Raw genomic sequence first — 20000 nt, 5'->3', positions numbered from 1 at the left:
ATCGATCTATCAAGTACCCAGGGGTCCAACATGGTTTGAGACTAACCTTGAAGTTTGGCGACAATTGTAAGTTGTCTTATCCCCTTGGTGAGGCTCGACTGATCAGATTGCAGCTGGCGCGTCACAGAGGCGTCTCAAATTCTGCTTTTACTTCTTGACTCACGATGTCCCCCACTTCATTGCCCTCCATCCCTCCGCACACATTTGAAATCGCTTGTGCCTAGTAAAGAAATCATATTAGTTCTTACGAAGTCTGATCTTGTAGACTCTAAAGCGTTGGAAGGCTGGAAGAAATGGGTTAGAAGCTGGTGGGGCCAAGAGAGCGTCCATATTGTATCCGTGAGAAGTTACGATACTGAGCTACTACGGGAAGGTAAGCCCTTTGGGACCTTTCCCAGGGTCTGGGCTAATCAGTGATGTGCAGGCAAAGGAAGGCGTAAGCCTGATATCCCTCAGCAATCTCTAGATGAGCTCATATCGGCCCTGCAAGCCGCTCACGAAAGGCTCTTACACTCTCCTAATAGAGACAAAGATGACAAAGAGCTGGACAACTGGAAACCCCCGGTCAGATCCTCGGTCGATTGGGCCTCCTTGAAGGACGAAGATCATATACCCGATCCCAGAGTGGACACCGTGGAAGAAAATATCGGACCACAAAATTCCGTAGGAAAGCTTCCCTCGGGGCAGGGAGATGAGCAGAGTACACCTGAAGAAGCTAAAGCTCCCTCCACGGAGCCTCTTACTCTTGGTCTCATCGGCCAACCTAACGTTGGCAAATCGTCACTCCTGAATGCCCTCCTGGGAGAGCAAAAAGTGCGGGCCAGTCGAACGCCAGGCAAGGTATGTCACTCAATTAACCTGCTGATTGGGATAATTAATCATAAGTGGGTAGACTAAACATTTTCAAACAATGTTTTGGGGACCTAAAAAGGAAATTAAGATAGTGGATTGCCCAGGGCTTGTGTGTCCTTCCTTAGCAGGGTTAGAAATACAGGCTATGGCAGGTAGTACGTGTTCCTCTGCATTCGAGCCCCCCTAGTCTCTGCAGCTTACCAGCTCCACACCACAGTCATACCTATCGCACAGATACCTTCTCTCCCGTCGTGTATTTTATTCGCCTCGGCACATATGCCCATTGAAGCCATTTTCCGTGTGCATCTTGATATTGATGTTCAGGACGATACCGGCGCCTTTGCATCGAAGAAGACATATAGAAATGCTGAGCAGGCGGAGAGAGCCAAACAAAGGGAAGAGGAGGAACGCAGGGGAGTTAGGTGGACTGTTGGAGGGGTACTGGAAGCAAGAGCATTGGATAAAGGCTTTAGTAGGTTACCATCATCTGGACACGAGGAAATACGAAGTCAGGCTGATACAATGTAGTGACCGCGAAAGGGGGAAGACCCGATATAAATCGGGCCGCGAACGGAAGTGAGCCTCTTTTTCGTACTCTCTTCAGTGTTACGAGAGCTTACAAATTCACTTGCAGTGATGCGTGCTCTTGCGGATGGTAAAGTGAAGTGGGGCTTTTACCCGCCTGGAATGACTGGAAAAACAGACATGGGAATATGGCTGGGAGACGATGACCCTGAAGGAGTAGAAGAGGGAGATACGGCAGGGGCAAGCTGGGATGAAAGGAACGACGATGATGAGGGGTTTATCAGTGAGGAGTCAGAATTTGCTGACCAGAGGGCAGATGAAGAGGTAGAGGCGGAAGAGGTCGAGAGCCAGCAAAGTGGAGAGGAGGCTGCAAGCTCCAATGTCAAGCAGATTGGAGGGTTTTTCGCGGCTCTGGAAGTGAGTGATAATGAGGAAGAAGGATCTGAGGATGAAGATATCGGCGACGCAAACGAGTAGAAGGCTGTTGATGCCCTATAACCACGTAGCCTGCTGTGTATAACAGCTAAGATGGCATCACTGATGAGATGAAAACTTTGCTCTTAAGATCGCCCTCATGGCTGTGGGATGAATTAGGGATTTAGACCTCCTCGCTCTGCTTTTCCCATATGACTCATTAGTGGAGATTGGCTTCGCTTTATTGGACTTCGTGACAAGGCATTTAAGAAAAAAAAACACTCAGAAGAGATCGATATCATTTTAAGCGCAAAATAGCCTGGTGCTGAACAACGATGACGCGGATATTCACAATCCCATCAACCAGCCATTGCCAACGAACAACTAAGGTGTAATGGTTTGAGGAAACTTTGTTGTGCTGATGAAGATGCCGCTGTCAAACAATTCATGGAGAAGCAGTAGTGACAATGATGGTCGCAGTAGCGAATGAGGATGAGGGCAGTTGGGCTTGGGCATGACATAATAACACAGGAGCGTTCATCTTCTCTCTCCCCAATGAAGGCGGACCTCGCCTGTCTGGCATACACGCAGTGAGCGTCTTGTAAGTAACATGCAGCGAATAATATCTCTGCAATCATAGATCGTTGTTTTCGGAGGGAAATGCATATGGATGCCACATCATGGAGTCATGAGAGGAGATAATAAGGAAATGGTGAAAGACAGTAAATGAACACTACAAAGTACTGATAAAATAATCGATATAGCAACAGAATATACATCAAAATTGAAACGAAATGGAAGATACCCTCGCATGAATAAATGCTCTAAAAGTTCAATGTTTGTTGACGTTATTGGTTGCTCTTCCTCCATGAACATCTCCCAGATCCCTTCCAATCACATCTTTAATCTTCGCGCGCAACTCTTGGCCTTCTCGGGCATTATTCTCTGTCAAAAACCATGGCTTGCTCATATAGTTCCTCACGCCATCAGGGAAAAGAATGACAACATTCGCCTCGGGGTCTTCAGCAATATGACGGCCTGCAGGTGATTGAAGGTAATACAGAGCTCCAGCAAAGGCCGAGCCCGAAGAGCCTCCGACGAAGAGCCCTTCTCTTTTTCTGTAGATCGGTGAGCAACAGTGTTAACATGGGATGGACAAGAGTCTCACATTAAGCGTTTTGTAGCTTCGAAGGACTCATCGTCCGTGGTTTTTAACCATTCGTCGATGAGTTGAGGTTCACGATCAAGAACATCTGGAAAGAAATCCTTCTCCAAGTCAGTTTATGGAAGATTATCTGCTATGGTGTATACCTACGTAGCCAATTCCTTCAACTTCGTAGTTGCCTGGCTCGCCGCCGCCAAGGATAGAACCGACTGGGTCAACAGCCAAAATCAGGGTCCTTGATGCCTTGAATCCATTGGATTTGCCATTTATAGGATTGCTGCAGTCGCTGCCAGAAGGGTAAACATGAGCTTCCGAGTCTCGTATAGCGCGTGCTAAGCCCGTAATAGTTCCACCCGTGCCTGCCCCAGCAACGAGAAGAGTCATATCTTTCCTAGGCAAGTTCGAAGTTTCTAAGGCATACTGCAGACCGTTAGGGCAAAAAATACACTATACTGCGATATAATGACATCATGGGCTTACCATGATTTCCTCATAGGTTCCAAAGTAATGAGAAAGAGGGTTGTTTGGGTTGGAATACTGATCAAGGATGACTGAGTCAGGGATAGCTTGTTGAAGGGTCCGAGCCACTCCTATATGGCTCTCTGGACTGTCAAACCTAAAAATGTAATCAGTACATGAACTTTAGGTATTGAGTGCTGCCTTACGCCGCCTCAGTGCTGAATGTTGTGTCAGTGTCGTGCATGATGAGAGACAAAAGCAAATAGGGGCTTACGGTGTGCGAACTATTTCTGCGCCCAGCGCTTTCAACATTACTTCCTTCTCCAAGCTCATCTTTGCTGGGAGCGTGATGATACATCTGGGTGATAATGTTTAGTCATTATTACCGTTCATACTCGAAGAAAGCCTGGATAGACTCACTTATATCCTTTTAGTGCGCATGCCAAGGCCAAGCCGATACCTGTGTTTCCACCTGCCAGAAAGCAACGATGAGTAACAATGAGCAATCAAAAAGGGAGCAGGAGCAGCTTACTAGTCGGCTCAATTACGATACTCTTTCCTGGAATAAGTTGTCCCGATTTCTCTGCGTGCTCTATCATCCGTTTTGCTATACGGTCCTTGACGGATCCACCAGCCGAGAAAAATTCACATTTTCCCACTGACATGAACATCAGATAACATATCTATAGAGCTAGAGAGATCACTTACAGAGATTACACTTGAATCCTTCTTCAGCCGCAATACGATCCAAACGGATCAGCGGAGTGTGGCCTACGGCGTCTAGGGCCGAGGAGAGGACTCCGTGCCAGTGATGTTGAGGTTGAGTGGCGCTGTTGCTCATTATGGAGAAGAACAAAGATAGCAATAGTGCCAAACTCTGCAAAGAGGAGCGGACTGTTATATGGACAAAGGAGGAGGGTGTGAGCGGTGCACTCATAACCGCGATCCGCCGTGAACGAAGCTCGTGATCGCTGTTGTCGTTCCTCGTGCGTCACCTGGTGGTCAACCTCCACCTGAGATCCGCCCGAGTGGCAAAACAGCGCAGTTACGTAACTGTAGGAAGTACTGCACAGACGCGTGCCTGCTTTCCTCTGCGACACAACGGAAGAAGTTGTGCAACCAACTGTTTTCTTCGGGACTCACGCAGAAATACTCGTTCAAAAACGCCTCATCCCTCGTCTACTCGCCCCCACCTCCTTTCCCTTCTACACAATGGCAGAGGAGCCCATTCTCGACCCTTTTACTTCGCAACCGCCTTTGACTCGTGCAGCGGCCAAGCGTATCGCGACCGCTTCTCCCAGCAAACCTTCCTCCGCGCGTTCAGCCAAACGCGTCAGAGAAGGTACTCCAATTATTGCTGGTGACGGGTATTCCACTCCTCGAGCAACCACTGTGACTCCTATGAAGGGCATGGAAGAGCTGGGAGAGCCAGCAGATGAACAGGGCGAGGCATGTCCTAACGCGCATCTTACTATAGGGTCCATTGACGTTAACACGAGTGAAGCAGAAAGCGTGCTTTTTTCGGAAAAGACAACAGTTCTACAAAATGAGGAAATGGAAGGAACGGTGGAGACAGACGGACCTACAAGTCAAAATCTGTCTGGCGACGTCAGACTACATGCGCATAGGGATGACTCCACCCGAGCAGAACAGGACCTATTCATGCCGGAAGCGACGAGTACATCAACCCAACGATACACGACCAAGGATCATGTCATTATGCCCCCTCCTACCGATGTTCCATCCCATAAACGCCGCTCATCGTCTCTATACGACCCTTTCACCGCTCCAGCTGCTGAGGGTAGTAAACTCGATCGCATGACCGAGGTCCTTGAAAAGCAGAAAAAGCGTTCTTTCACAGAAATGGATGTCTCTGAATTTCCTCTGGAAGCTGAGTGGGATGAAGAGGATGAAGCGGAAGATCCGTATTCAGACGAAAGCTACCATTCCGGGGACACGGAGGACTTTGAGATGGACCACAGGCCTGTATTGCAGAGAACAGCTGTCAAAAAGGATATCAGGGATTTTACCAACAGTCTGAGTCTGTTAAGAGATGGAAGCATCCATGGGATTCCTTATAAAGTGGTTGACCGATTAGGGGAAGGTGGGTCTGCAGAGTTTTCCTATAAATCACGCTGACATTTGCATAAGGGACGTTTTCTTCGGTATACCTCGCCTATGACTCCTTGCACCACCTTCATTCAAACGAGTATTGGCTCGGCCACAAAGATGGGACCAACCAAACGTCCGATAAGCGCGCAGTCCGAGTTGCATTGAAGAAGATCTTGGTCACAAGTAGCGCAATCAGAATAGAAAATGAGCTGGCTATCTTAGAAGAGTTGAGGTAAGCTATACTTAAATAGGTCATGCTGATAGCGAATAGGGGCTGTCGCAATGTCTCGCAACTAATCACTGCGTTCCGTGAGGAAGATCAGGTTATTATTGTCCTTCCATATCATCAGTGCGACGATTTTAGGGTGCGCCTGCTTGTTAAGAAACGTATGGGCAACGCTGAACTCTAATTGAAGCATTTCTTCAAACACATGGACCCGCGTCACATGAGGTCATATATGCGTGATCTCTTCCAGTCCCTTAAAGACATACACCAGAGAGGTGTTATTCATCGTGATGTGAAACCTGCAAACTTCTTGTATGATTATGAGAACGAAACTGGCGTCCTTGTAGATTTTGGTCTTGCCGAAGTGAGTCTCATTCCGTGTAGTGGATACCTGAAGGCTGGCTGACCCTATGTAGCGCTATTGCCCACCACAGGAAGCCACATGCCAACACGCACCCGCCACATCCACTTCTCTGCAGGGCTTCAAGATCAAAACACCCGATACTTCTGTTGTCGAACAAGCTGTGTATGATGCGCGCAAACGCTCCAAATTAGGTGGAGGAAGAGTGGGGTTTCCCCATGAAGACAAAAGACCCGCGATTAGGACAAATAGGGCCGGAACAAGAGGTTTTAGAGCTCCTGAAGTGTTGCTAAAGTGTCCGGATCAGACTGTCGGTAAGTGTCAAATCATCTTTTTACGAACAGCAAAGCTGATGAAAGTCAGCGGTCGATGTGTGGTCGGCTGGTATCATACTTTTCTCTATACTGACACAAAAATTCCCGGCGTTCAATTCAAGCGACGATATTGAAGCTTTGATGGAGATCGCTGCAATATTCGGAAAAACAGCCATGGAGCGGTGTGCGTTATTGCATAGTAAGGTAACTTATTGATACAGTGGTGCCTCCTCTGACAAGGCATAGACCGTACTATAATATCAAATGTGCCGACACTCGACGACCCCCCTTCTTCTTTGACCGAATTAATCCTTACGCTCAATCCACATCTTTACACTCCTCACAGCTCTAGTCCTACGCCAGAAGAAGCGAAGAAACACATCGAAGCCATTGATGATGCTCTTGATTTGGTCACAAAGCTTCTTCGTTTGGACTGTACCAAGCGGCTTACTGCAGCACAAGCTCTGAGACACCCATTTGTGGCTGGGAGGGATGGTGAATGGGATGAATCTGACAACGAGGAAGTTTTGTCGAGCACGCGTGAAATGGAATGTTGGTGACCCCGTGGAGATTCCTTGTAAGGTTTGAAACGGGAGATAATATTTCTCCATGATGTCAGTTCTGAGGGAGTGATCGGAGAGAGATTAGTCTGAGAAAGGTTTGGGGTTTGAGAATACTGAAAGAACCCTCCAGCCCACCCAGGTATAACTAGGTAAAAGAGCCATTATTTATTAGTATCGGTTTTGTATTCATGGCGGAGATCAACAGCATTTCGAAGATAAACCTTTTGGGGATGCCTGGGTGATCTATCAGTTTGTTTCCCTACTCCATGTTCTATGATTCACGATCATTATTACTGTTGATGTTCCATTACAATAATTAGCATGTACGTACTCTGTAGTCATTCACGTTATCAGCATGCATTGTCTTCAACTCTATATGACGCGGCGCGCTTAATTGAACGCGTCCTGTGCTTACCTAATCAATCCCTAATTGTCTTTTTAGGCTCGCGTTCCAATTCCCGCTCTGCACCCAGTAGTGGAGAAGCGAAATCCAGCTCCCAGAGATGATATGCAGGCTGTTCAATTTATCTCCTTACACATTCTCTATACTTCCTGTAACAACTCTAGCACACTCATCTTGTTGACGATACCAATACCCCATTCTCAGCCGAGACCACTTTGCAGGTAGAGACTCGAAGAGGTCCTTGCTGGATATACCTTGGTAAGTCCCTATGCCATCTTCCAATACTGGATTCAATATTCTCGTGTCTGGCCTGCCAAAGCAACCAATTCTGTGAAATAAAGAATCAAGAGAGTTGTCGTTTTACGCTGTAGCGGAAGCGTACTATAATTTGATCATCGCCGGAAAGTCTTTCTGAGCCTCGACAGGGTCTTTCTTTCCACCCTTGGCTTAATTAATGACGGAGCAGAAGGCTTCTCAGTTCCCTAGCAGGTCGTCTCCGCGGGAAGAGACAAAGGAAAAAGTGTCGAAAAGCATTTCGTGCTATACCGCTTGTTTCCTTTTGCGTTAAAGAGAGGTTGTGCGACAACATAGCCTGTGAAATTGGGTTCCGCTGTGCTCCCGGATATAATGTCGTCTCTCCCGCACGAGGATATAATGCCCCAAAGATAATCGCTCATCACATCCGTCTGATTGAATCTGAAAGAAACTGGCTGATACCATTGATCTTCATTATAGGACTTGATAACCACATAATCGACACTCGTCACATATACCTTCATCCCACCTGTCATTTGTATTACGAACTCAATTTCATATAACCAAGAAACTAACTCGACTATGGACCTTTATACGACATCATTCACTTATCCTAACCCCCGATCAAAATCCCACCAATCTAATGGGTCGCCCAAAATCCCCCTGTCCACTCCAGTATTAACAACTGGTCCGGGACCTGGACCAGGCATCGCCAGTATTACAACAAACAACGTCTTTAATAATGGCGCTGATCCGTCATCGGAAACTGTTCCCAAATTGTCCCTGACCTCTGCCATCTCGACTTCTTCGACCACTGCTAAATCTTCTTCCGCGGTCGTTGCGACCCCTCCACAGATAGAGAAAGACTGGGAGACTGTGCAGAAGCTTGCCCTTGATATTACCACTCGCGAAGGATGTTTGGTGACCGTGACTCGAGAAAGTATTGATGGGGAATCAAGGTCTGGTTCATCTGAACCGTCGATGACGAGTGGAGGTACCCCTGTTCCTGCAACCAAGGTTTGGAACTTCCATCTTTCGGGAGGCTACCAGCCCGTTATGGCTGCTCGTGGTGCTATCCTTCGTGAAACACCGCAAGGTAATCGAATAACATTGAAAGTTCCTTGCTCAGAAATCCTAGACTCACCAGCCGCAAGCGTCAGTGCGCTCAAAGCGGATGTGGCCGGAAGGCTGGAGAAAATTGCTTCGGAATGCAAGGCACAGGTATCTGTCATTGGTATCGAAGTTTCCGCTGGCGGCGGGCCTACTGTACTAGCGACTGCGAATGGTGAAGGAGTCAGAAGTACTGAGGTGAAAGGCGAGGCTGAATCCAAGTCGACAGACATTGCAACGGACGTGCCTGACGCAAAACCCAATGGCGAAGAGGAAACCTGCGCATCATCTGTAACCCCTCCATATGTTACTAGATCGCTAGGACTGGAGACCGAACGCATGTGCGAGCTTGTAATCACAGGTTCAATGGAGAGCGTTGAAATTGCGAAAATCTGCTTGCTGGTGATGTTGGATGAGATGGTACGCATCTTTTGTGGCCCTTTTGCGATATTGCTGACCTATCTTTAGAGTGGTCTTCATGCTGAATCATGTGACATCGATTACAAACTTCATAACATCATCGCCGGTCGCAAGCGTAACGCAATTCAACAAATCCAAGAAGAAACAGCTACCAATATCTATTTTCCTACGCCTCTTGTTGGAGTCCTTAACTCTCCCCAACCTGGTTCTCAGCAAGGTGTAGGATATCGACATGTTCAAATGAATATGACAGGTGTTGGGGTGCAGCCGACTGGACCTATGGCAATGCCAATGACAGGTACTATGTCCCATAGCCATGGTGTGCCTTGTCCCAGTATGGATATGAATGGGGCCGGTGGTGGGCCCCTGGGCCTGCCCAGAATGAACGGCAACTATCATCACCAACATAATGCACATGGTCGCCACGCACCTCCCGTCTATAATCCCCATCAACATGTTCAGTACCCGTATCAACCACAACCCCTCAATATCGACCCCTCAACCACCCGTGGAATGCCGTATAATGGCCCGCGGATGCACTACCCGATGCATCAAGGTCATATCCCGATGTCTGTCAATCATACAGGGTTCCAGAGTATTCCTGGGAGTAGAATCGGATCCCCCATGCCCCCTCATGTCCCTTCTCCTCATCCAGGAATGAACCAAATGGGTATTCACCCGCATCATTCCCAGCCTTCTTTTCCCCATCCCCAGAGCCTTCATCCGATGCAGAATCCTCTCGTCTCTAATGTTCAAATGGGGACGTTCGATATGCCAAATAACATCAATATGGGAATGGGCATCGATCCTGCGATGGGCCAGATTACCGTGCCTCACCCTGGATTGAGTGTCCATGGCGGAGAGCAAGGTGTGCTGGGCAAATCGAATCAGATCTGGATCACGGGAGAATTTTTCGGGGTGCAAAGAGCGCGCGATATGTTGTTGAACATTGCGATGCAGAAGGTAAAGAAAATCATTGTAATGCGAACTTCCTTCACTGATGGGTTGAATAGTGCAAACTGGTGATATCGAGGGATACGGCTATTTTACCGAGAAAACTTGATTGGCTTCTCACTGAGAAGATTGAAGATGTAAAGACCATCATGAACGATAATGGAACTTACATCCAAGTCCCCTCTGTAGGCAGTCAGGCCAGCCTTATAACCGTCTTTGGTGATCATCGAGTCAACATCGAAAGGACAATTAGAAGCGTCATGGCTTTGGTAAGCTCTTTCTCTGACTCTAGGTAGATCATCAGGCCAATATATTGCGTAGGCCTGCCAGTTCTATGTTGCCTCCTTCTGGCTGTTGCCCATCGCCTTTGATGTCTTCATGCCCCAACCAACTCTCAACCCGGCGCAGATGCAGCCAATTCTCAAACGCATAGCTCACTCTTCAGGCGCGGAAGTGGTGTTCAAATCAAACTGTTTTGAGATGCATGGCTTGGAGCAGCAAGTCAAAACAGCGGTCATGATGGTACTGGAACAGGACATTGTTCATGTGAGTGAAATAACTTATACGAAATCATACGGCATGTTGACCTATTTAGAATTTCCATCGGGAGATTCGGTTCCAGATTGAGCTTGCTAACGAACACCGCGACTTTATCAGTGGCAAGAAGAATGGCAAAATCAACAAGATCATGAAGACTACAAACGTCAAAATAAAATTTGAGACGTTCAATGATTACAACTTCCTGATAGATATCTCTGGTACGGATGGCGACGCTCTGAAGGGGCTATCTATGTTACAGGAAGAACTTCCCGCGGAAGTTTCTTTCCATGTGCCAGAAAGCTATCATAAGCGCATCATTGGCGTTAGTGGAAAGAATATCCAAAAGATCATGAAGCTGCATGGGGTGTATGTCAAGTTTTCAAATGCGGAAGAGTTCGCGGCACTTGGCGGCTACACAGATAACGAGGATAACGTTGTTGCGAGAACGCCGGCAAAGAATGCGGTTAATTTGGAAAGTTTGAAACAAGCGGTCATGGAGTTGGTCAGCCAGAAGGTTGGTTCAGTTCGAGTTTGCAGGGGTTGGTGCTAACAACGTGCCAGGATAAGGATTACACAGTAGAGAGTGTGACGATCCCTCGTAGATACCACAGGACTCTTCTAGGGGAAAAGGGCATATTTATCCACGACATCGAGACTAAAACAAACTCTGTATTTAGATTCCCTTACAAAGAGACTGCCAGTGACGTCGTCACCATCTTCGGACCTGAATCGCAAGTGCATATTGCTGCAGCAATGCTCTTGGTAAGCATTACACCCCAAAACCCACGTTTCGAGCCGTCTGGACTTATGTACTCGCCAGGATCATGTACCTTTCGAAGCTGACCTTCCGGTGCCACCCAATCCCGAACTCTCGCGCCTTGTGGCATCTGCGGACTTTATCCTCTTCACAGAGCGTATCAAGAGAGACCACCAAATTGCCATTGTTCCATCGTCTAAATTGGGCCTGGGGAATGAAGCAATTTTCAAGTTCAGGTGTCAGAGAAGCAATGTGGACTTCTTGGGAACAGCGATAGATGCGTTGGAGGATTGGTTGAGTCAGAATAATGTAAGTCATGTCCTCAGGCCTGCCTCGTGTACGCTGATGTCTTGTGATCCATAGATTCAAGTATACCCTAAAAACGTCAATAAACGCCCAGAATCCTTCACTGATGCCTTCTCCCACTTCAACAGCAAGCTCCTCTCGACCACAAATAGTACTGAATTTGACGGAGACCTCGATCGACGGGTCAAACAGACAGCCGCATCAGTTGTGGCTACGGAGGACGTTAGGGCATTGTTCAATGCTCCGGGGAACGGGTTTCGATTGGGCGACGAATCCAATTTGGGACTTGTGAGCTCGTTGAACTATCAGGATCCAAGGAAAAGCACAGACCGCTGGCCTGGATCGATAGTGAGTGGTAATATCTGGCATTTGCGAGATCAATCTATTAATCCTTTACAGTCTCAACAGCCACCAGTCGCTAGCCGCACTGAAAGCGATCATCAGAAACGCGACTCTGATCCAATCATCAACCACCGCATCCGGCAAGCGTCAACCGGGCATACTTCATCTCTATCAACTCATTTACACCCCCATAGCCGGCCACGTATATCATCAAACAGGCATCAATCACTCGATATCTCACAGCTGAATTTCTCTCGAGCTCTGACAGGCGGGCCTCCTGCCTTCGGATCTGTCCCACTTTCTCCCACAGCTGCAAATTCCAGTCCCAACACTGCAACGGCGCCGTATTTCCCTCATGTAGGACCTCATCCTATCAGGGCTAACGTGACGGGCAGAGGAGGGTATGGTAGTGCTGCAAGCGTGGACGTTGAGGGTGTGGCTCAAAGTAAGTGGTTGGTTGGGCGCTGAGCAACTAAAGTACTGTAAGGCTGACAGATTGGCCGTAGCAATGGGCAACATGCAATTATCTCATCAATAGCCACCAAGCTACCATCTTTTGACATCTTTTCAAATTATTTCAGACTCCGCAATTTTTTTTTTTTGGACACTTGAATGACATTTGTTTCATTCCCAGAGATTTTCGACTACGACTCTTCTGCCAGCAGTTCTACCAATTGTAATTAGGCTTTTGTGCAACCCAAGACAAGAGGGCAAATTTAGCAGTGTCACTTATTCACATAGTACTTATATGTCTCATTATCTCATCTACCCTTCTTCTCAATATCATTTGTCATGTCAATCATGAAAAAGCGCAGATGCAACCAGTCTGATGAAGTGACTTAGACTTGATCTGTTCCTTACGTCTAGTTAACCTGCGGCAATGTCAATCTATACAAGCAATATACTTGCGTGGACAAGGCCTACCGGTACTTCATTTACATACATACGTAGCACAAGTACGAGTACAGTACAAATTGCATGGTCTTCGTACGATGCTGTCCTCCTCATGGTTGACAAACGGGGATGTTCAAATCAACTGTACAGGAAATAAATTTGAAAGGTGGCATTGTCGGTTCGTCAACGAACGACCAGACTCTGTCGTACATGTTCTGCCCTCAGATTGCCCTCCACGTCTGGCCGCCGCGAAACCACGACCAACAACAACAACAAGTTGTTAGAACAACAACAACAAGTTAGAACAACAACAACAAGCTAATAAGGAGATGGGAAGCAAATCTACTTCCTACGTAAGAAAAGAGACGGAAGAAGAAGCCAAGAAGAAGAAGAGGACGGCGGAGGAGGAGGAGAAGAAGAAGAAAAAGCTGATAAAGACTAAAGAAGAAGAAGAAGAAGAAGGAAGAAGAAGAAGAAGAAGAAGAAGAAGAAGAAGAAGAAGAAGAAGAAGAAGAAGAAGAAGAAGAAGAAGAAGAAGACCAACAAGCAAGTCACAACAATTTGCAACTACTTAATAAGACTAATAAGTCGTGGCAATTGTTTTCACCCCGGAATCTTCTCTGTCAGCAGTCCCCAATAACATCTGTTAATTAAGTATGCACTTGTAATATTAAGTCGTGAATTGTTATGGGCTGGATTAGGACGATTAGATTCCGCGATGCTGTTCATGCCCGCTGCTGCTCTTCTTCCTTCCTTCGCAACGTTCAACATCCACTATTTCCAACCATGACCCCTCGTGAGCTTGCTCTGCACTCTTTCCCTACTAACCACCTCCCAGTATCACCACCGACACGCCCATTATCCCATTCCCCTAAGGCACACGCTTCAGATCCCAACCTCAATCCCTTCTCACCTCTTTCACCCGATCTCGCTCCAAATCAGCTGACCTCTGCTCAAAAGCCAATCATGGATTCAGCCAATGATGGTACTTCATCTGAAAAACCGCTTATCACGTACACTAGAAAAGAACTGCTCCTTATAGGAAGAGACTGTCGTGGCCGAGGTCCTCCAGAGACCATGGGCGCTCTCGAATCTTGGTTTGGGTAAGTTGTAATGATGGCGCATTCCGCTGACGTTGCAGTACAATTGCACGTCCCAACCAAAGCGATTCCAACTTTGAGGACCCCGCCATAGCTTCCATTAGCCATTCAACGGGGCGACGTAATAACAACAATGTTGGAAATGGGTTTGGGGAAGGCTTTGGGTACGGCGGTGGAATTGGTGGTGGCAGCCGGCTGCACAACAATGCACGTGGGACGCGAAACATCGGGTAAGTTGATTATTCAGATAATTAAGCTGACCATTGAGTTTGCGACGATTACCGGACGGACTTGATCTGCCACCACATCTCGCACCACCCAATGTTGGTGAAAAGGGGTTCAGCGGACAGATGGGGAAATTCAACGTGAAAAGCAATAGTAACTTGCGTTTGGGCGGTGACGAGGTCGGTTAATTGTTTGTAATGTACGGACGGCTGCTGACGGTACCGCAGCAGAAAAGAGAAAGGCGCAACAATAATAACCACGGCAATAACAGTAATAACAACGTTGAAGATTGGAGAAAGGAAAAGCAACCTAGAGAAAACGGCTATCAGCAACGGGATCGTGATAATCGTGACCATGATCGTCCATATCAACAGCGTGACCGAGACAGTCACCAACGTGATCGCCGACACAACTGGCACCAAGCATCTCAGCATAATGAGGATGAGCAGCCCGAGTGGATGAACGATACGATGGCGCCCGCAGATCCTGCTATTGCCAATGACAATGATCCTCTCGTCAAATTTACCCCTGGTGAAGATATGATTGCCGCTCACAAGCGTGCAATGAAGGCCAAGCATGCGAATGACTGGAGGGGCAACATGCCGCCTCTGCCTGCTTTCTTTGCTTCTGACCCTGCGATCGTGTCCTCTGCTCCGGCGGCTACCTCGCTAGAGCACAAGATTAAGGAAATCAATGCCAACAATTATTTGGTTGAGACGAGGGAGCCTCAAGAGGAACCTGAGCCGTCGCAGTCAGCACCCCAATCAGCCTTTTCTAGTCGATTTCACAAGTTTTTCGGGAATGGTGCAGATCAAGATTCAAATCTTACAGGTGCCAGCCAAAGTGCTCCCGTTCCAACTCAGCAACCATTGCCTCCTATTCAGAATCAGGCTGTGCCAGAAAACCCCCTTGAACAACGGAAAGCGGCGTTGATGGGACTGTTATCAACCAAGGTAAGTGGTTTACATTTATGATAGTCATATAAGCACCCTTCTGACACGAACAAAGTCACCGACACCAAAGCTCGAACATAGTTCTCCTTCTCAACACTTCCATCAACCTAATTCACCTCACGTTGAGATCCCTTCTTCCATGTCAACTAACAACATGTATACGTCGAATACTGGCTTCCGCCCTCCTCATCCCAACGTTCTTCTTCAACAGCTTTACGCTGTAGGCCCATCTTCAAACACCAATCCATCTCCTGTCAACCATCCGCACCAAGAGCATGCACCAACTGACCCTTTGCAACTCTTGGCTCAGGCTCAAGCTCAGCGTGGGCAATATGCTTCTCAATCACAGATGCCTCCACAAAACATGTCTCTTCCCCCACACTTTTCTCGCCCTCCGCCAGGCATGTATGATTCTCTACCCCCCGATGTACCTGCAGGTTTCCCACCGTTCATGCGACCTCCTCCCGGGCCAGGGTATGGTCCCCTACCTGGGACAGGGCCAGGCTATATGCCCATGCCCAACTACTACCAAGGGCCGCCTAGGCCTTCGGGAATGGGTGTGCATGGGTATCCTGGCCCTCAGCCTCAACAGCAAATGGCGCCGCCGCCTGCTCAGAGGTATCCGCCTGGGCAACTCAACACTTCTCAACAGGATATGCTCTCTACGCTATTCGCTGGTTTGGGGCCGAGAAGTGGTTGACACGCTGTGATACAAAAAATGAGCGAGACAGTGACAATCGAGTAATCCGTATTTCAAATGTTCATAATATCCCTCACTCCAATCAGTTTCGTGCCCCGGTTTTTCGAATTAAGACGCTCTTTCTGTTTTTCTACACTATTATCTGTATGAATTATGATGACAAACATCACGCATGCATTTTACCCTTGACCCATGTACCTTCCTTTGCTCCATCCGAGCCATAATTCGGCCCAAAGTTCCTTCTCTCCATCGCCGCCAGGGCCTTCTCCTAGACCAAAGGGTGTCCCAAGACCTTCACCTTCTCTTCCTCGAGCATTGGCTCGCCCACCGGCAGTAGTCAAGTTACAAAGAGCATGCAGTCCTGGTTCGAGATCTTTCCTCACTGCCGTTGTGAATCCAAGAGAAGGATCGGCACATGCACGGATGTAAGCGACGAGAATGGCTGGAACATGCTTTGCCAAGGGACTCGGTTCGTGAATCTTCGATTTCGCAGGCTTACTTTGAGCAAGTGATACGAGCAATCTAGAAAACGACTTGGCATCCTCCTCGGCAAGGCAGGTAGTTGATGAAGGTTGACCAAAAAGCATGGTCGTACGAGGGACTTGAAATCTGGGGAAAACGTAACAGATGAGCTGCACAAGTTGAGGAAGAGTAGCAAAGATGAGTTCGGGTCGACGGCGGTTAATGATGGTAATGCTTTCAAGTATGCAATTAAAGGTTGATGAAGAGAGAGACAGGAAAAGGGCGTGATAGAGAGTTGACAGTATGAGAAGAACGTCGTCTGTTTGAAGCATAGTGACCTAATGTCGAGCGTCAATATTAATCAAACAAGGATACCGCAACGATAAGCTGACCTTGTCTTCAACGATGGCTCTTACAAAACGAACGGAGTCATCATCTCCAGAGCCGGCAAGGAGACCTTCATGCAAGGCCTGCCTCACAAGTTCGGGTTCTGAAACAATTAAGTACAAAACGGAACAAGTTTGATGAAGTGAACTCACTAGTGCAAGACGTCGCCACGACTTTCAGGACAGACATTACAGCATTCTGCCTCGATGACTTGGCTGAAACTAACTTTATACATGTTTTAGTAGCATCCTCGATTTTGCCGCGGAAGACCCTTTGGACCGTCTCATCAAGCCCAGCTGATGCGAATTAGTTTTTACTTTTCTTTTTGAGGAAGTAGAGCATGAGGTGACATACCTTTAGGGAAGGTCACGTAGAACATGATGACCACTGCTAGCTTTTCCTCGATACTGTTCGGCTCCTCGCCCACTACCTCCAAAATTGCCTTTGATGCCCTTTCGGCATCCAGTTCATTTTTGCATCTTTGACCCTCCATCAATACTGTGGCGGCAAGCTTCATGCCAAGACCGGAGCGCTTTGCTGGCGCCCCAACCCAGTTGCTGAAGCCCATAACAGTATTATACACCTCGACAATGGCACCAAGGCGGGCGAGATCTCTGCCATGCCCATTTAGCAAAGGTTGCACACAGGAAGCAACTTTGTCTGAGAGATCAGTCAACTCTTTTCCTACGGTGTCTGGGAAGCTGAAGATACTGTCAGTATATATCCCTTGCTTTTTTTCTGACGCTAGGCCCCACCTTTCAAACTTATGAACCATAGCTTCTCGACAAAAAACGGCAATGGCCTGGATATCGGTCTCTGAATTTTCAGACTTTCCTTTCTTCACCTTCCTGATAAGTTTGAGGTAATGCTCTAGGACTTTTATCAAAAGATCTTCGTACTGTGACGGCGAGCTACACAGGTGGCTATCCATCTGTTAGATAAATATAAGATAAAGCGAATTAACGGGAAACGCTTACCTGATAGCCTTCTTCCAAAGGACTAAAGCAGGCGAACGCCCTTCAATCTGCTTCCCTGCGATTTTTGCAAGTTTCACAAGCACATCTGCATTCTGTGTCTTTTTTGATTTAAGCGCCCATTATCTTTTTGAGTGACAGATATACACACCAAGGGTCCAAAACTCTCGCTTTCCACAGCCATTCGACTCAACCACTCAAGAGATTGCTCTAAGTTCTTCTGAGCGTAGAGTGCTTCAATTGCCGAGTTACGAGCTTTCCGACCCAAATGACCTGGAGGGCAAGCCGAGAGGAATGGGATCAGAGACGCCGGATCGGAGGAAACTACCTGGAGGATGATTTCTTGGAAAGCACCTATTAAGAAATTAGTCTTCTTCAATGAAAATGTCCGAAGTCACCTACCACGAAGTCGACGAAGCTCCCAGAGTTCTGCGGAAGCAAACAGATTGCGAATAAAGGGGTATGAAGCCAAGGCCTTGACACATATACTTGCCAAACGTGACATTTGAGAGGCTGAACCGCCCAAGCTTGTTCAGTAATGATCAGTCTCTCGCTTCGTCTTTGTGTTCATTACAAAGTGTTACCCACTCAGTTATCACTAGACCCTGTTCTATGACGACTTGCCAGAGTGCATTAGAAGTAACATCTTGACCTTTCAAATCAGACTCCAAAAGTGAGAGCACTGCATCAAACTCAGATGAGAAGGAGTCGGGCAGTGCCTTGTGAGTTTGGAGACGCAAGGCCCCGCGGTGGTACATGAATCGTACCTACAATGATTATTATGAACCCATCAAAAGTGGCGTGAGTATATTGGACTCACCAACTCCAACTTTAACTCATCAGGGCACGTACTCCGTCCCAAAACCTCAGAGAGATCTTCGTCTTTCCCCAGCTGTCTCCTCAACAACTTTTCCGCGCATCTAATTACCCGTAATCTACCTGCTGCCATTACTGCCACTTGCCAGACGACACCCACGTCACTGCCGCCCTTCTTATGAAGTTTTGACATTTCTAGGGGGGTGTTGGACCAGTCTTCCAGGAAAGGCAAAGAATTGCTCAAGGCGTCATTTGACGGCTCCCCATCGTAAGTAGTCTCAAGTGCAGCTTCTAGACAATTAGAAAGCAAACGACTATGTATTCCGACAAGGGCAGCGGAACTTGAGGACGGATCGTGCGGAGCCTTTCTCTTTTTTGACTTTGCCTCTGGCTCCGGCTCGGAGACCACAAGTTCTTGAAGGACGCGAGCGAGCTCTCCAAATGCCAAATTCCAATGCGCACTGCGTCGCTTACCAGGATTAGCGGTGCGCAAGGCAGCCACTAGCTCTTCTCGAAACTGTTTAGTAACAAGGGGACCCTTGATAGTGAGTTGATAGAGGGGTTGGGTTATGTCTTTGGGGAGAGAGGAGTCGAAAAGACCTCGCAAAGATGTCAGCAGAAGAGTGAAAAAGGCTGATATCGTGTGAGTTAATTGATGGAAACGAAGTAGAGAAGACAGGATTCTTGTTGCAACGGTATGTTGATCGGAGGGTGCCTGTGAAGAGTCAATAATGGGGGACTCTTAATACTGATCGCCAAAACGACTTACAGCAAGGCACCATCTCACAACATCTGGACCAATGTTAGCCTGGTCATGGTCAAGTTTTTCAAGTGTCGCCAATGTTTCGAGGATTGTACCCAAAAAGACGTTTGCCTCCAGAGACCCATCGGTAGCGTAAGTTGACAGAACGGCTTCGGCCCTCCTAGCAGTCGCGTCCACCATTCGTCCCCAAGGTTCTTCGCGCTCCATGTACCCTCCCCACTCAACCAACGCCTGCCAGACAGCTACCCGGCTTTGCCAAATCCAAGTTTTAACAACCCATGAGGATGACTCCTTGTCGACAATACGCGAATGCTTGGATTCAACGCTATCTAAAAACGACATTGTCTTTTCAAGAGTTCTTCGAACAGCATCACGCTCTTTCGAGGCCACGAAGACATCATGGGGGATCCTGCTGCTTGACGCTTGTGTGAATAACGCGAAGTTGTTTTGGTGGTAAACGGACACAAGGCTGTTGAAAAGTCTAGGGAGAGCCAAAAGACAGCCCTCGACTGTTGCGGTTTGGTCCAAGCTAGGTTCTATCGTTGCAAATAAGGAACCAAATGGTTCCGACGTCTGAAGCGTGGTAGGGTGAAAGAGCAGAGCAACGAGACCATCGTTAAGCCTTGAACGAAGGGATGGATGAACGAG

The 20000-nt window shown here is 47.7% G+C and overlaps 6 protein-coding genes across 6 annotated transcripts in view; 4 read left to right on the top strand and 2 right to left on the bottom strand.

Moving 5' to 3' along the window:
- The window catches only part of CNBA5990 (hypothetical protein), a gene marked incomplete at both ends in the record, with an annotated part of 2351 nt that extends 497 nt beyond the window's left edge, over positions 1-1854 (top strand). The window contains 7 exons of the mRNA XM_772628.1: positions 1-66; positions 114-373; positions 425-840; positions 893-1007; positions 1070-1324; positions 1381-1428; positions 1487-1854. The exon at positions 1-66 is cut by the window's left edge and continues 497 nt beyond it. Coding sequence (XP_777721.1) covers positions 1-66; positions 114-373; positions 425-840; positions 893-1007; positions 1070-1324; positions 1381-1428; positions 1487-1854 — 1528 coding nt within the window. The remainder of the gene's footprint in view (positions 67-113; positions 374-424; positions 841-892; positions 1008-1069; positions 1325-1380; positions 1429-1486) is intronic.
- A 769-nt stretch (positions 1855-2623) lies between these two features.
- CNBA5980 (hypothetical protein) lies at positions 2624-4256 on the bottom strand (the record flags this gene model as incomplete). The annotated part of the gene is made up of 9 exons (XM_772627.1): positions 2624-2909; positions 2960-3057; positions 3107-3376; positions 3437-3572; positions 3622-3633; positions 3690-3773; positions 3836-3887; positions 3948-4073; positions 4124-4256. The coding sequence occupies 9 exons, from the start codon at positions 4254-4256 to the stop codon at positions 2624-2626; spliced, it is 1197 nt and encodes a 398-aa protein (XP_777720.1).
- Positions 4257-4627: 371 nt separating this feature from the next.
- Positions 4628-6988, top strand: CNBA5970 (hypothetical protein; the record flags this gene model as incomplete). Its single annotated transcript, XM_772626.1, has 7 exons — positions 4628-5519; positions 5567-5759; positions 5799-5892; positions 5944-6117; positions 6170-6428; positions 6478-6612; positions 6675-6988. 7 exons carry the CDS (start codon positions 4628-4630, stop codon positions 6986-6988), a joined length of 2061 nt encoding a protein of 686 aa, XP_777719.1.
- A 1243-nt stretch (positions 6989-8231) lies between these two features.
- On the top strand, positions 8232-12616 carry CNBA5960 (hypothetical protein; the record flags this gene model as incomplete). Its single annotated transcript, XM_772625.1, has 10 exons — positions 8232-9179; positions 9228-10142; positions 10193-10402; positions 10455-10679; positions 10729-11175; positions 11235-11435; positions 11494-11739; positions 11794-12084; positions 12136-12523; positions 12585-12616. The coding sequence occupies 10 exons, from the start codon at positions 8232-8234 to the stop codon at positions 12614-12616; spliced, it is 3903 nt and encodes a 1300-aa protein (XP_777718.1).
- A 1142-nt stretch (positions 12617-13758) lies between these two features.
- On the top strand, positions 13759-15950 carry CNBA5950 (hypothetical protein; the record flags this gene model as incomplete). The annotated part of the gene is made up of 5 exons (XM_772624.1): positions 13759-14075; positions 14114-14302; positions 14341-14476; positions 14525-15250; positions 15306-15950. The coding sequence occupies 5 exons, from the start codon at positions 13759-13761 to the stop codon at positions 15948-15950; spliced, it is 2013 nt and encodes a 670-aa protein (XP_777717.1).
- A 179-nt stretch (positions 15951-16129) lies between these two features.
- CNBA5940 (hypothetical protein) overlaps positions 16130-20000 on the bottom strand; it is a gene marked incomplete at both ends in the record, with an annotated part of 4578 nt that continues 707 nt past the window's right edge. Inside the window, 10 exons of the mRNA XM_772623.1 lie at positions 16130-16750; positions 16805-16902; positions 16952-17095; positions 17154-17722; positions 17777-17874; positions 17925-18127; positions 18176-18300; positions 18362-18540; positions 18594-19304; positions 19359-20000. The exon at positions 19359-20000 is cut by the window's right edge and continues 48 nt beyond it. Of these exons, the coding sequence (XP_777716.1) occupies positions 16130-16750; positions 16805-16902; positions 16952-17095; positions 17154-17722; positions 17777-17874; positions 17925-18127; positions 18176-18300; positions 18362-18540; positions 18594-19304; positions 19359-20000 (3390 nt within the window). The remainder of the gene's footprint in view (positions 16751-16804; positions 16903-16951; positions 17096-17153; positions 17723-17776; positions 17875-17924; positions 18128-18175; positions 18301-18361; positions 18541-18593; positions 19305-19358) is intronic.

This window comes from Cryptococcus neoformans, chromosome 1, assembly GCF_000149385.1.
Source record: "Cryptococcus neoformans var. neoformans B-3501A chromosome 1, whole genome shotgun sequence".
In the NCBI taxonomy this organism is placed as follows: Eukaryota; Fungi; Basidiomycota; class Tremellomycetes; order Tremellales; family Cryptococcaceae; genus Cryptococcus; species Cryptococcus deneoformans.
This window is presented reverse-complemented; position numbering and strand designations above follow the sequence as displayed.